Below are 14706 nucleotides of genomic sequence, written 5' to 3' on the forward strand. Positions count from 1 at the left end.
TTTCTACATGGCCTTAGTATGGCTACGGGGTTCATGGCACTCATTCCAGTCTCCTCTCAGGCCTGTTGTGTAAAAATACCCTTGACCTTCATAGAGCCATAAGCACACGCAGGACATACAGTATATATATATATATATATATATGTCAACATCAGCATATTATTTTAAGAGAATAAAATAGGAATTAAATACCTAACACTTCCATTATCAGTCTTTTAAAGAAAATATTTCATTCTCCGCCACAGCTGTTAAATATACTGATCCCATTACATCAGAATCAAATATACAGATGTTTTGCAGACTTTGTGTTCAATAGATCCATGCAAGACCCCTGAAATACTGTTTTTGATCACACTAGGGGAAAAGTACCAGTATCATCCCTGCTGAGGAAAAACAGCTTGAAAAATGACTGTTTATAAATATATTCACACCTGCATTCAAAAAAGTGAAAATATTTGTTTCTGCAGCAAATTTGTACATTTCCACCTCCACATTATCACTGTTTATTGAATGAACGTCTGAATTTGTTTGCTGAATCAATTGCTGATGCAAATTAAAAGATTCTAGTCTATAATTACCAAATTTTGATTTTTTTCAGACATTTCCGAATCAAATAGTTTTGTTGCAACTTATGCATAAAAAGTATATGCATTTCTGTTTTGTTTTTTCACGTCTTTATTTGAGGTGATATAACAGGCAGTATAGTGGATGTTTTGCAGTAGATGATGTTTGAGCTCTAACACTCACTCATGCATCTTTAATAACACAGTACTGTTAACATATATATATGTATATATGTACGCCGTCTGATTACAGAAACAAAAGCAAGTCAACATACCGACAGTCTTGAGAAAAAGTGGAAGGAACTTTCTCAACACTATCAGTATTTTTCCACAGTCTGTGGGAACCTTGAGTTTCTAGAACAGTCTGATTGTCCTTCACTAACTCGGTACATTTCCACTGTCTCAAAGTGCTTGAAAAATGTCCTTGGATTCTCAGCAGAGACACAACATTTTTCTTATCTGTTTTGAAATGTGTTTACATGCCTGATCCTTCACACAATTCCTGTCTAGGGCTGGATGACCAGATATCATGTGATAAAGACATTAGAAACAATGCATTCTGATGCGAGGATTACAAATGCTGTTTAGAAATTAATTTTATTTATTTATTAGTTTGCAACGCATCGAAATTGTGCCCTTTTAATGTGAGGAAATGCTGAGAATTTAATGTTTTCCCCAGTTTTGCTTAGATTATGTCCTCTCATATTTAATATCTGATAATATTTTTTACTATGCGTTAAATAAATAAAATATATAAATGCATAAAATAAATAAAAAAATATTAAATATTTAAATGCTTAATATTAGAATTATAGGCTACAATTTTGCATCACTTTTGATGCAAGGATTACAAATGCTGCTGAGAAATGAATGTTATTATTAAAAATTAAATATAAAATATATTAAACATTAATAAAATATATTGAATATAAATGATTATTTTTGCATGTGAAGGGGTTAAACTTACACAAAGCGTTCTAATCAAGAAACTGCATTTCTTGTTGCACCATTAAATGCATTTACGTGAATCGTTTCGTACGTGCATCTTACAGTCCAGATTGTTCCCTGATATCAATTCACTGCACGAACGGATTCGGTCAGCTTTTGTCTTCCAGACTCCAGAAGCATCCATTCATCCTCACATTTTGGTGCACGAGTGGAAAAATCGAGAAGGCTTTGGTAACTCCGCCTCCGCCGGATAAAGCGAGAGCGGCGCGCGACGCACCGGCAGACGGAACCGGAGACGCGGAAGGTGCACCACCTGTAACTAGCGTTACTTAGAGATACCTCTCAAGTCTTTTAATTGAAAGTCTTAAGCCTGCAACCTTCATCAATTTCCTTCTGCTCGGAGAATATCATAAAGGTATGTCTGGTCCTAAAAACAGTTTTATTATGTTATGTTGTATCTTATAGTAGCCTATTAGTATATTATTTAATAATAGGCTTATATTAAATGCAATAGGCTGTATTTCATTAATGCATGTTGCACAAATGTTTATTGAATTGGAATGAACAAAAATCGGTGGTATTAATGAGTTTGCATCGTCTCTGTCATTGTTGCAGGTTGTTTATCATGCCTGTGAAAGTTCGTATCAACAGCGCCGATGTGAAATACACTGAGAAACACATCGAGTCGCGTTACTGTTACCACACTGCCTCTGTGCGCAGAGATGGAGACGCGTTCACTGTGAGTCTCTCAACCCTTTAAACTCATGCATTTCTGCTTTGTGCAATGCTGAAGGCAATGCAACTTTATATTTCAGAGTCTGAATCAGAAAGTTGCATTTACTTCCTCCTTTGGGTAGCTGCGTATGATGCAGCTACTGGTAAACAAGTGTTTTGCATGTTTTATGTTAATAAGGTGACGCCCTCCAACACCGAGTTCACCTTCCGCACCGAGAGGAAGGTGCCCAGGCTGGGTGTGATGCTGGTGGGATGGGGTGGAAATAACGGCACCACGGTCACAGCTGCGGTCCTGGCCAATAAACTGGGTCTGACCTGGAAAAACAAGACTGGTGTGAAGGTACAGATTTAGCAAAGTGTATCAATGCTTTTTAAGTTCACACACAGGCATTACATTAGACATCAAGTAGTGACACAAATACAGTGTAAATGTCCTTAAAATCAAACATTAACATTTATAAGTAATATACATATTAATAACAAAACACTTGGCAGTAAAACACTGTAATGTTATAAAATATACCTATTATAAATAAATAGACTAATATATTTTAAATGCATAAAAACATCAGACTAATTACACTATCAAGTAGTGACTAAATACAGGACAAAAATGTCTTAAAATTAAGCATTTCTAAATATCTATTACCAAAAATACATATTAATAATAAAACACTTAATACATATAATATAATGCAAGAAACACAATAATACATATTTAATAGAATTAATATATTTTTTTATTAAAAAATATAAAAATGTCTATATTACTATGTAATATTAATTGACTATTATATAATAATAGATGTATTATTTAATAATTTTAAATGCACAAAAAAGGTGATAAGCTCATTTATTTTGCATGATTATATAAAAATAGCTCTCTTTGTTTTAGATTTAATTTAGCACATTTTCCCTTCTGCCCAACCTGTGAACAACACTGCCTTAAAGCAGCATGATTTTTAGTAGAATCAAATAAAGATACTTCTGGATAAACTGACATTTCTGCTTTTTATTATTTTAATATATCTGATTTCAGACCATCCATTCTTTTGTAATTGTGCATTATAAGTTAGGCCTATTGAAATAACCCAGCAAACACAAGAACATTTTGCTAATGTTACCATTATGTTATGAAAATGTTCTGTTATTTCAAAAGGTTTAGGTTTTATGTCTTAAAAATGTCTTTTTACAAACATTTTTAATTTTTATCATTTTGCACACATTATAGGAATGTTACTTTTGATTGTTCTGAAACAAGTAACATTTAAAAAACAGATGAACATCCAACTAAAATGTTTAAAAAGCAACATAACATTGTTAAAGACCAGATAATATTGAATGAACATTCTATTAATGTTACTGGAAGAACGTTTGTTCATAACGTCCAGAGAACCCTGCCAGAACGTTCTGAGATTGTTTGAATCATCTTGTATTGTCCTTCTTTCAGAAAGCGAATTACTACGGCTCGTTGCTGGAGTCATCTACGGTGTGTCTGGGATCCGGTCCGGATGGAGAGGTTTACGTTCCCTTCAGAGATCTGCTGCCGATGGTGCATCCCAATGACATTGTGTTTGACGGTAAATATATTAGGCTCTCGTGATCTGGCGCTCTGTTTGTGGTTGTGCAGTAATGACTGAAGCTGTAATATCTGCGCAGGCTGGGATATCTCGTCTCTGGACCTCGGCAGAGCCATGGAGCGCGCTCAGGTTCTGGACTGGAGTCTGCAGGAGAAGCTCCGGCCACACATGAACCAGCTCAAACCCAGACCCTCCGTCTACATCCCAGATTTCATAGCTGCTAACCAGGAGCAGCGGGCCGACAACCTCATCAGAGGAAACAAAGCAGAACAGGTGAGGAACTGTATTAAATATATCAGCAACACTGTATAAGAAGAATTCACATTAGTTAACTAAATCACTAAAATGTTCAAATGAATTTTAGTTTTGTGCATTGCTGAATGCAATGCAAATTTATTTTATTAGTGCTGGGCAACGATTAATCATGAATATAAAATTTTTTGTTTATATAATATATGTGTGTACTGTGTACATTTATGTATATATAAAGACACACACATACAGTATATATTTTAAAAATATTTGCATGTATATATTTATATTCATATCATTTATATTATATATTTAATATATAAACATATACATGCATGTGTGTATTTATATATACATAATAAATATATACAGTACACACCAATATTATGTACACAAATATTTTATTTTAGATGCCATTAATCGTGATTAATCATTGCCCAGCACTATTTTTTATTTATTTTTTATTTTGAGCCTGAATCATAAAGTTGCATTGCATTTTCTTCCATTTTGGGTGGTTGCATACATGCATACAACATTTGAAAGTGCTTTGCATGTACAGTATAACTAAATTACTAAAATTAATTTTATTTCATAAATAATAAATGCTTTAGAATTATTTTTCATTGTTCGTTCATGTTAACAAATGGAACATTATTATACATTTTTACCATATTTTCTTTAGACTGATCTATTACATATTATGTAAATAATCACAGTACATTTTTACACAAATTGTACAAAATGTGCTGCACTCATATAATATTTAGTTTGGCATTTTGATTGATGAACATCTATATATATACACATTTCCATATATATATATATATATATATATATATATATATATATATAATGTGACCCTGGACCACAAAACCATTAATAAGGGTCAATTTGAAATTGAGATTTATACATCATAAAGCTGAATAAATAATATTTAAATAATATAATTGGACAATATTTGTCTGAGATGCAACTATTTGAAAATCTGGAATCTGAGGGTGCAAAAACAAAAATCTAAATATTGAGAAAATCTCCTTTAAAGTTGCTCAAATGAAGTTCTTAGCAATGCATATTACTAATCAAAAATGAAGTTTTGATATATTTACGGTAGGAAATTTGCAAAATATCTTCATGGAACATGATCTTAATATCCTAATGATTTTTGGCATAAAAGAGAAATGTATAATTTTGATCCATACAATGTATTGTTGGCTATTGCTACAAATATACCTGTGTTACTGATGACTGCTTTTGTGCTGCAGGGTTACATATATAAGTATATATATTGTGTGTTTGTTGAGTAAATGTATAAATCAGGATGTTTTTAATATTCTTGTGTCCTGTTTTAGGTGGCTCAGATCCGCAGAGATATCTGTGATTTCAGAAAGAAGAGCGGCGTGGATAAAGTCATCGTTCTCTGGACCGCAAACACCGAGAGATTCTGTGACGTGATTACTGGAGTCAACGACACTGCAGAGAACCTGCTCAACACCATTCAGGCAAGCCTGATAAAAACACTGATGTGTACTGAATCAGAATCAGTCAGAATCACTGGTATTAATGATTTCTGGGATGTTTGTGTCTCAGAGGGGAGGTGAAGTGTCTCCCTCCACCATGTTTGCGGTGGCCAGTATTCTGGAGGGCTGCGCCTACATTAACGGCTCGCCACAGAACACATTTGTCCCCGGAGCCGTGGATCTGGCCCTCCAGCACGGCGTCTTCATCAGTGGAGACGACTTCAAATCCGGACAGACCAAACTCAAGTCTGTGCTGGTGGACTTCCTGATCAGCGCTGGAATCAAGGTGAGAGAAGCACATTAAATATCTGAAACATTAACACTTGCATTAGTGTCCCATTATTTCATTTTAAGCAATAAATGCACAAATATAATTTAGGTAACATTGAACCATAAAGACCCAGTAGTTAATGCATTGACTAAAATTAGCAAACAAAGAACGATTTATTTTTTCTAATCCAGTTTTTTTGCATGTTAATTTTTCCATTTGAATTTTTCTGGATTCTGTCTTAATGGTTAATTTTAGGACCCTATGAAATCCATTTTATTTTTCCCCGATTTCTGTTTTATTTTTTTCCCAAATTAAATTTTTTGTTTTAATTTTTATGCATTATATTTTTTCCTTTTTTATTTTTTCTGGATTCTGTTTTCATGATTAAATTAAATGTTAGTAGTAATTTGTTACAGTATTTAATTTATTAATCTTTGTTAACAGTAGTTCATTGTTAGTTCATGTTAGGGACAGGTCCATTAAATAATATTAACAGATTCAACTTTTGATTTTAATAATTTATTAGTAAAAGTTGAAATTAATATGAACTACTAGGGTAATGCTTTAGAATATTGTTTTTGTTGCTAATATTAAATAATGGAACCTTGTTGTAACATTTAACCATCATTTTAAAAAAACAGTAAATTATCACATTACAATTTTTTTTTTTTTTTTTTGCATATACAATTATTTTGACCTCTTGATTAACAATCATTCGTTTTTGAATCACTGATAACTTACCTATATAATTAACCCTAATTAATAATTAACCCTATTTTTGTACAATATGTATGAAAAGTGCCATAGGTATATATTCTGGAAAATCATCAATATAATATTAAAATAATATTAAATATTTCTTCTGTTATTTTATTATATAAAATATTCTATATTTTTGTAATACATAAATTATATATTATTATTGTGTTTTTTATATTATATATTTTATATTATGTGAAATATTTTATATTGCATATTATTAAAAAAATAAAATGGTCATTTTCAGCCAACTTCTATAGTGAGTTATAATCATCTTGGCAACAACGACGGCCTGAATCTGTCGGCGCCGCAACAGTTTCGCTCTAAAGAAATCTCCAAGAGTAACGTGGTGGATGACATGGTGCAGTCGAACCCTGTACTGTTCCGACCCGGGGAGAAACCTGACCACTGCGTGAGTCTGACACTATATTACATATACACTACTGCTCAGAGGTGTGACTTAAAAACTATTTATTCAGCAAGGATGCATTAAACTGATCAACAGTGACAGTAAAGACATTTATAATGAGACAAAAGATTAAATAAATGCTGTTCTTTTGAACTTTCTATTCATCTGTGAATCCTGAAAAATAAAATGCATAACGGTTTCCACAAAAATATTGTGCAGCACAACTGTGTTCAACATTGATAATAATCAGAAATGTTTGTTGAGCAGTAAATCAATATATTATTATGATTTCTGAAGATCATGTGACACTGAAGACTGCAGTAATGATGCTGAAAATATAGCTTTGATCACAGAAATAAATTACAGTTTAACAGATATTCACATAGAAAACAGCTGTTTTAAATTGCAATAATATTTCACAAGATTTACTGTATTTTTGATCAAATTAATGTAGCTTTCATGAGCAGAAGAGGCTTCTTTCATAAACATTAGATCAGCTCAGATGTGTAAATGCAAACAGGAGATTGCTGCAATGCATAAATAACGTCTGACTGGTTTGTCTGAACAGGTGGTTATTAAATATGTGCCCTATGTGGGCGACAGCAAGCGTGCGATGGATGAGTACACTTCAGAGATCATGATGGGAGGAACAAACACCATCGCTCTGCACAACACCTGTGAGGTGAGATCATCACGGATCACTAAACACTGGGCTTTTTCTGCATTCTCTTTTAATGGTTCAATTAAATGTTAAATGATAATCAAACAGCATGTGTAGTTAATTGAAAACATGAAGCTTATACAATTTAAGAATCATTTATTAAAAGTTTAACAAAAATGATGTTTTTAGGGCTCTGTGTAATCCGTCTTTTTTTTTTTTTACAGTTTTAATTTTGATGGATTACATTTTTTATAATTAAATTTTTCTAGAGTCTGTTTTAATGGTTTAATTAAATGTTAGTAAACAAAAAACTTGTCAGATTAATTTAAATTATGAAGCTTACACAATTTAACAATAATTTACTAAAGTTTTAACATAAATTACATTTTTAGGTCCCTATATGTTTATTTTTTCCCTAAATTCCTTTATATTTTCCTTATATTCCTTTTTTTATTCAATTTTTCTGCATTCCATTTTTTTCTGGATTCTGTCTTAATGTTAGTAATAAAAAAGCATGTCTAGTTAATTGAAATCATGAAACATATATAATTTAACAACAATTTATTAAAAGTTTAATCAAAATTAAATTTTTAGGGCCCTGTCAAATTAATTTAATTCTTTTCCTAAATTCAGGTTTAGTTTTTCCCAAGTTAATTTTTTTTTTCTGTTTTACTTTTTCTGGATTTAGTTTTAATTCTTAAATTAAATGTTAATCAAAAGGCATGTCTAATGAATTGAAAATATGAAACAATTTAACAATTTATTATAACATAAAAATGTAAGGATTTCATGTGCACCAGTCACATTTTTGTATGCCTTTCTGATCATCTGTCATCTGCTTGTGTCCAGGACTCTCTGCTGGCCAGTCCCATTATTCTGGATCTGGTGATCCTGACAGAACTGTGTCAGAGAATCACGTTCTGCACTCAGGACGATCCGGTTTTCCAGGGCTTTCACAGCGTTCTGTCGCTGCTCAGCTTCCTCTTAAAAGCGCCGCTCGTGCCGCAGGGAGCGCCGGTGGTCAACGCCTTCTTCCGCCAGCGGGCGTGCATCGAGAACGTCATGAGGTCAGACCTCATTTTTATTTATATAGCACCATATAATTACAATGCTCGTTGTCCAAAGTGCTTTACAATTCAAAGATAGAATTAAATACCAACAACAACAACAAAAAATACACTGTAACCATAAAACACAATTAAGAGAAAAAACCCCCAAAAAGGCCACATATATATACACTTTATTTAAAACCAAGAAAGAATAAGTAGTCTTTAAGTTTATGCTTAAAAATGGACAAAGTGGTGCGGATCTAATGTGCTGTGATAAGCTATTCCAAAGATTGGGACCAGTCTGTGCATCAGCAAATTTGTTGCTAAAATTTGCAACTTTTCAGACTACCCTAGCAACTTTTTCTCCCAAAAGCACCTAGCAACAAATGTAGCAATTTTTATTTATTTATTTGGCACCTTTAAGCAACTTTTGTTAAGTGACCCAAACAATAAAATGTCACATTTTCCATCTAAATCACACAAAAATAGGAAACCAAAGATGCTTAGCAGTACACACATCACGTGAATTAAGTTAGCTGCTATTTGCAATTGTTCAATTTAATAATAATTGAATAATCGTTCATTTTTAATACACCTTGTTAGCTTGTACTTGCGATTGATAAGTTAGTAGGCTACAATGTAAGAAAAATAACCTAGAAAAATGGAAAAAGTTCTAGTAATTTTCCAAGACACATCCATTATCCATTGTAACCCTGTAACCCTGTAACCTGAAAACACAATGCAGAATTTAAAATGCAGGTAAAAAACCTGTGAAAAATCAATATGGAAAATTCCTTCATATTAACATAGTAGATTGTGCCCTATGTTTACAGACTCTTCTTAGAGTGTAGCATACTGACTAAGTACTAATACACTGCTTAAAAGTATAAATGTTCAGAATGTATAGTTTTACTAATTTACAAGCTAATAAAAAAAAAACTTAAATAGATTTTTTTTAAAGTGTAAGTGTTCAATAATTCAATGTAGTATTTGAAATATAAATAACTGTATTTTAATATATTGTACAGTTATATCATTTTACAAACAAATATAAATGAACATATATAAAATATATTTTTGCTGAGATTTGATGCCGTGACAATTTTGCATCATCGTGCAATAACATCATAACGTCATTTAGCAACTTCTAGCAACAAATTGACATTCCTTTAGCAACTTCCCCTGAAAATTGTGCATTATTGTTTAATGTGTTTGTTTGTGAATCTGCAGAGCGTGTCTCGGCCTGCCGCCGCAGAATCACATGCAGCTGGAGCACAAGATGAAGAGGAGCTTCATGCATTCAGAGGAAAACCGCATCCATCATCCCGTCCTCATGAACGGAAAGATCGAGTGCTTCAACAGCTATCAGTCTTCCAAATACATCGACATTAATGGCCATGAGAAGCTGCAACACACAATCTCGTAAAAACTCGCATAAGACCAGCTAGATGTTTACTACTGAGTGCACCGTATGAAGTCTGATTTAAAGTCAAATCCATGCATTCTTATGCATATAGCCTTGCTTTATTTTTGCATTTGCACTTGAGTACTTGTTATTGTTTAGCGAGTACTGTAATTGTGTATGAATATTCATCTGTGCATTCCCTGATGTGGATTTTTTTCCACGTTTTGTACATGGATGCACTTAGAAACTCATTGTTTTTGTTTGTTGAACAAAATTAATTAATTCTTGAATAGTGAGAATTTTTGCATTTTTATGGTTGGATGGTTTTCATTTGTATTTCATTTGTATGTATTCAATTGTAATGTTTTTAACAATTTTTATATATATATATATATATATATATATACATACACATAAACTGAAATATCGGTTTTATATCGGTAAATTTCGCTTTTACTCTGGATTTTGTTTTGATAATTAAATGTTAATAATCAAAAAGTATGTCTAATTAATTTAAATCATGAACCTTATTCAATTTAACAACAATTTCTTAAAATAAAATTGATTTAATTTTTTTTTCTACATTTTAAAGGCCCAGCTGGATGGAATAAAGAAATCTGTAGAATATAAGAAACAGCACCAATTACAGTAGCAAATTATTTGAGGATACCGGGAACTTAAAATGTGAAAGAAATTCATCATAAGTCATGCTATATCCTCCTGAGACCCAGAAAAATTAAATTTAGTGAATTTAGTAGTTTTTCCATGTCGTTACATTGCTTAGAGCATAAGAATTGTTTTTATTTATTTTTTTAAATAACATTTTTTTGAAAAGTTATATTTTAACCATATCTTATGCTAGAGGACAACAGGACTCAATTTTTCGAAAAGTAAAATTACATAATTCAATTCAAAATCAATTTTTAGGTTTCAGGATTTTTGGGATATCGAACATTAAAACACAATTTTATCTGTACACTGTATATAATTTGCATATTAAAGTGCTGTTGGGACAGCATGTTGAAAAAATAAGTGTAGTAATGGGAGTTATAATTGGCCAGATTTTCATAATAATATCTAATATTTCATAAAAAAAAAATACAGATGTATAATTAATTTTCTTATTGAATTGTTTTGTCTCCCAAATGCATGCTTATTGTCCTGGCATCCTCTATGAAATGAAATGATGACCTGTTTCATAACAGGAAGTCATATTTTGATTTGAAACCCCATAACATTTTCCTGAGATGTTGATTTATGACACACAATTTGAAAATTAATCAGATTTATATGATAATTACAAAATATTATCATATTTCCATTAGGATGTACAAATTTATGACTAGATTTATGTCAGCCATCTTTAAAGAGCAAGGAGAGGGAGTGGTCATGGTGAAACATCCAATCATTTGGTATCTCTGAACAGCCCAGAATTTTCTCTTAAGGACATCCAGACTTATAACAAACTGTGGCATGTAAAATCTCAGAGAAATTAATTAAAATATAATGTCCACTACAGAGACAAAAACTCCATAGCTGGGTGGGTCTCAGGAGGATATTAGTAATTACTCCCTATAGTAAGGATATCTTACTATAGGGAGATGAGAGGTTTTTATTTTATTTTATTTATTTTTTATTGAATGCTTGAAAAAACAATAACAATTGTCATCATTGTCAAATTATAACAATACAACAACAGTCCAGGGTCATTCAGTCTTTCAGTCCAGAGGAAGGGCCAAGTCCTTTAGCAAAGCCATTGTTCATATTGCTTTTATGTTTGTAGAGAATGCAATAGATTCAAAATACATTTTCATTTCAAGTTTGAATCTAAAAAAATTTGCATTTAGAAAATTTACATTAATGAATAAAATATTTAACTAACAGGAAAATAAGATTTATGAAATATCACATTGTTTTCACATTCATGAAAACCAAAAATTACATTTCTATAAGTAAACTCAAAATTAATATTCACATAACATTTGATAAAATCAAGAATGTCACGCCGAAATGATGTGTAAGAGCAATTCCAGAATAAATGTAAAGAGGTTTCAGGGTTTTCTAAAAAAGAAAGAACAGTTGGTATTATTATCATTCTTAAGTCTTTTAAGGGAGCACTTATCTGAAAATCTATGAATCAACTTAAATGTAATTTCTCTAATTATTTTTAGTAATAAAGTATTAGTGAGGTAATGACCAAACTTTCTTCCAGGGAATATCAGTTACAAAACGGCACAGAAATAGGCTCCATCTAAAATGAAACTCAAATTTTTTAATTGTTTTTTTATTTAGGCACTGTTTACCTACAAATGTTTTTACAAAGATCCACTCAGTGACAGGAGATTGGAAAAGAAAGATCTCTAAAAAGACCTTGAATTATTAATTTGTCATTGTCATTAGGATATATCCCCAAAACCTTAAAAGTGGCTCTTATTAAGCCTCTCTTTTAAAAAAAAAACACAAGTTGACCCCAAAGATCTAGTTAATTAATGACCAATCTCGAATCTTCCTTTTCTGTCAAAGATACTAGAAAAGGTAGTATCCTCACAATTATATTCCTTCTTAGAGAAAAATGATATCTGTGAGGATTTCCAGTCAGGATTTAGACCGTATCTGAGACTGAGATCTCATTAGAGTTACAAATGACCTGCTTCTATCATCTGATCGTGGTTGTATCTCTTTATTAGTGCTACTGGATCTTAGCGCTGCGTTCGACACTATCGACCACAACATTCTTTTGAATAGACTAGAACACTTTGTTGGCATTAGTGGAAGTGCATTAGCATGGTTCAACTCATTCCTATCTGAGCGCTATCAATTCGTAGCAGTGAATGAAGAGGTATCGTATGGATCATAAGTGCAGTATGGAGTACCTCAAGGCTCAGTACTAAGGCCGTTACTTTTCACGCTTTACATGTTACCCTTGGGAGATATTATTAGGAGACATGGTGTTAGCTTTCACTGTTACGCTGATGATACTTAACTCTATATTTCTTCACGGCCCGACGAAACATACCAATAGAATACATAGTCGATATAAAAACTGGATGACGAGTAATTTCTTACTGCTAAATTATGAAAAAACAGTGTTAATTATCTGACCTAAAACCTCCGCATGTAATAATCTAGAACACTGTCTAAAACTTGATGGCTGCTCTGTAAATTCTTCGTCATCAGTCAGGAACCAAGGTGTGCTATTTGATAGCAATCTCTCCTTCGAAAGCCACGTTGCTAGCATTTGTAAACCTGTATTTGTCTATCTCAAAAAATAGATCTAAATTGCGAGCTATGTTCTCCATGTCAAATGCAGAAACGTTAATTAATGCGTTCATGCCCTCAAGGTTAGATTATAGTGATGCTTTATTTGGTGGTAGTTCTGCACGCTTAATAAACAAACTCCAGCTGGTCCAAAATGCAGCAGCTAGAATTCTTACTAGAACCAGGAAGTATGACCATATTAGCTTGGTTCTGTCAACACTGCACTGGTTCACTATAAAATTCGTATAGATTTTAAAATCTTGCTAATTACTTATAAAGCCTTGAATTGTTTAGCACCTCAGTACTTAAGCAAGCTCATATCGCATTATAGTCCTCCACGTCCGCTGCATTCTCAAAACTCTGGCAATTTGATAATACCTAGAACAGTGGTCAGCAACAGGTGGCCAGCGGGCCAAAACTGGGTTTCTCCTGAAGTTTTTTTTCTCCATTCTGTCACCGATGGAGTTTTAGAGTTCCTTGCTGCTGTTGCCTCTGGCTTGCTTAGTTGGGGACACTTCATTTCCAGCGATATCGTCAACTTGATTACACAGATACTATTTAAACTGAACTGAACTTTATGATGACGTCACTGAATTCAATGATGATCTGCCTTTAACTGAAAATTGAGTGTTTACTATTGTCCTTTGCATTACTGACTCACTATTTTCCTATTTGATACTGTAAAGCTGCTTTGACACAATCTGTATTGTTAAAAGGGCAGCATAAATAACAGTGACTTGACATATCGGCGCAATCTTTGATTTACTAATTTAACACAAAGTCTTCAAATTGCTACTCCATATCAATCGCATACAATGAAAAACACTGAATAATTGGAACAACCATTAACATACAATAAATAATGGAGCGTCACATCTATACACATTTTTCCCAGAATGTTCTTGCGACCCGGTAGCAATTCTTCCATGGCCCGGTAGTGGATCGCGACCCGGTGGTTGGGACCTCTGCTTTAGTGAACAGCGAGTCAGGCTTCTACAGCTGCTCCTTCCTCGTTTACAAGAAAGATGACGGCTCAGGCCAATTCTTGATCTCAGACATCTGAATCGCTCACTCATGCGATGGCCGTTCAAGATGTTAACTTTGAAACAGATCCTCACACAAACATGTGCCGAGGACTGGTTTCTGTCTGTGGATCTGAAAGACACGTACTTACATATCCAAATAGCCCCCCATCACAGACCGTTCTTGAGATTTGCATTCGAGGGAGTGGCCTATAAATTCACAGGCTTGCCATTTGGGCTGTCCCTGGCCCCTCACACTTTTACGAAGTGCATGGAT

At 32.9% G+C, this 14706-nt stretch overlaps 1 protein-coding gene across 1 annotated transcript; it reads left to right on the plus strand.

The window, feature by feature from the left end:
• Window positions 1-1803: 1803 nt before the first annotated feature.
• On the plus strand, window positions 1804-10460 carry LOC306881194 (inositol-3-phosphate synthase 1-A-like). The gene is made up of 11 exons (XM_079435143.1): window positions 1804-1926; window positions 2127-2250; window positions 2425-2586; window positions 3697-3826; window positions 3906-4099; window positions 5428-5577; window positions 5666-5881; window positions 6873-7037; window positions 7603-7716; window positions 8545-8762; window positions 9975-10460. The coding sequence occupies exons 2-11, from the start codon at window positions 2137-2139 to the stop codon at window positions 10168-10170; spliced, it is 1659 nt and encodes a 552-aa protein (XP_079291269.1). The 5' UTR covers window positions 1804-1926; window positions 2127-2136; the 3' UTR covers window positions 10171-10460.
• Window positions 10461-14706: the final 4246 nt, after the last annotated feature.

This window comes from Barbus barbus (genome assembly GCF_936440315.1).
Source record: "Barbus barbus genome assembly, chromosome: 15".
NCBI lineage: Eukaryota > Metazoa > Chordata > Actinopteri > Cypriniformes > Cyprinidae > Barbus > Barbus barbus.

Excerpts from the sequence above, each read along its gene's own strand:
- LOC306881194 (XM_079435143.1), top strand. The coding sequence starts at position 2,137 with ATGCCTGTGAAAGTTCGTATCAACAGCGCCGATGTGAAATACACTGAG. Across the intron at positions 7,038-7,602 it reads GGGAGAAACCTGACCACTGC|GTGGTTATTAAATATGTGCC; the intron begins GTGAGTCTGACA and ends TTGTCTGAACAG. Across the intron at positions 8,763-9,974 it reads TGCATCGAGAACGTCATGAG|AGCGTGTCTCGGCCTGCCGC; the intron begins GTCAGACCTCAT and ends GTGAATCTGCAG.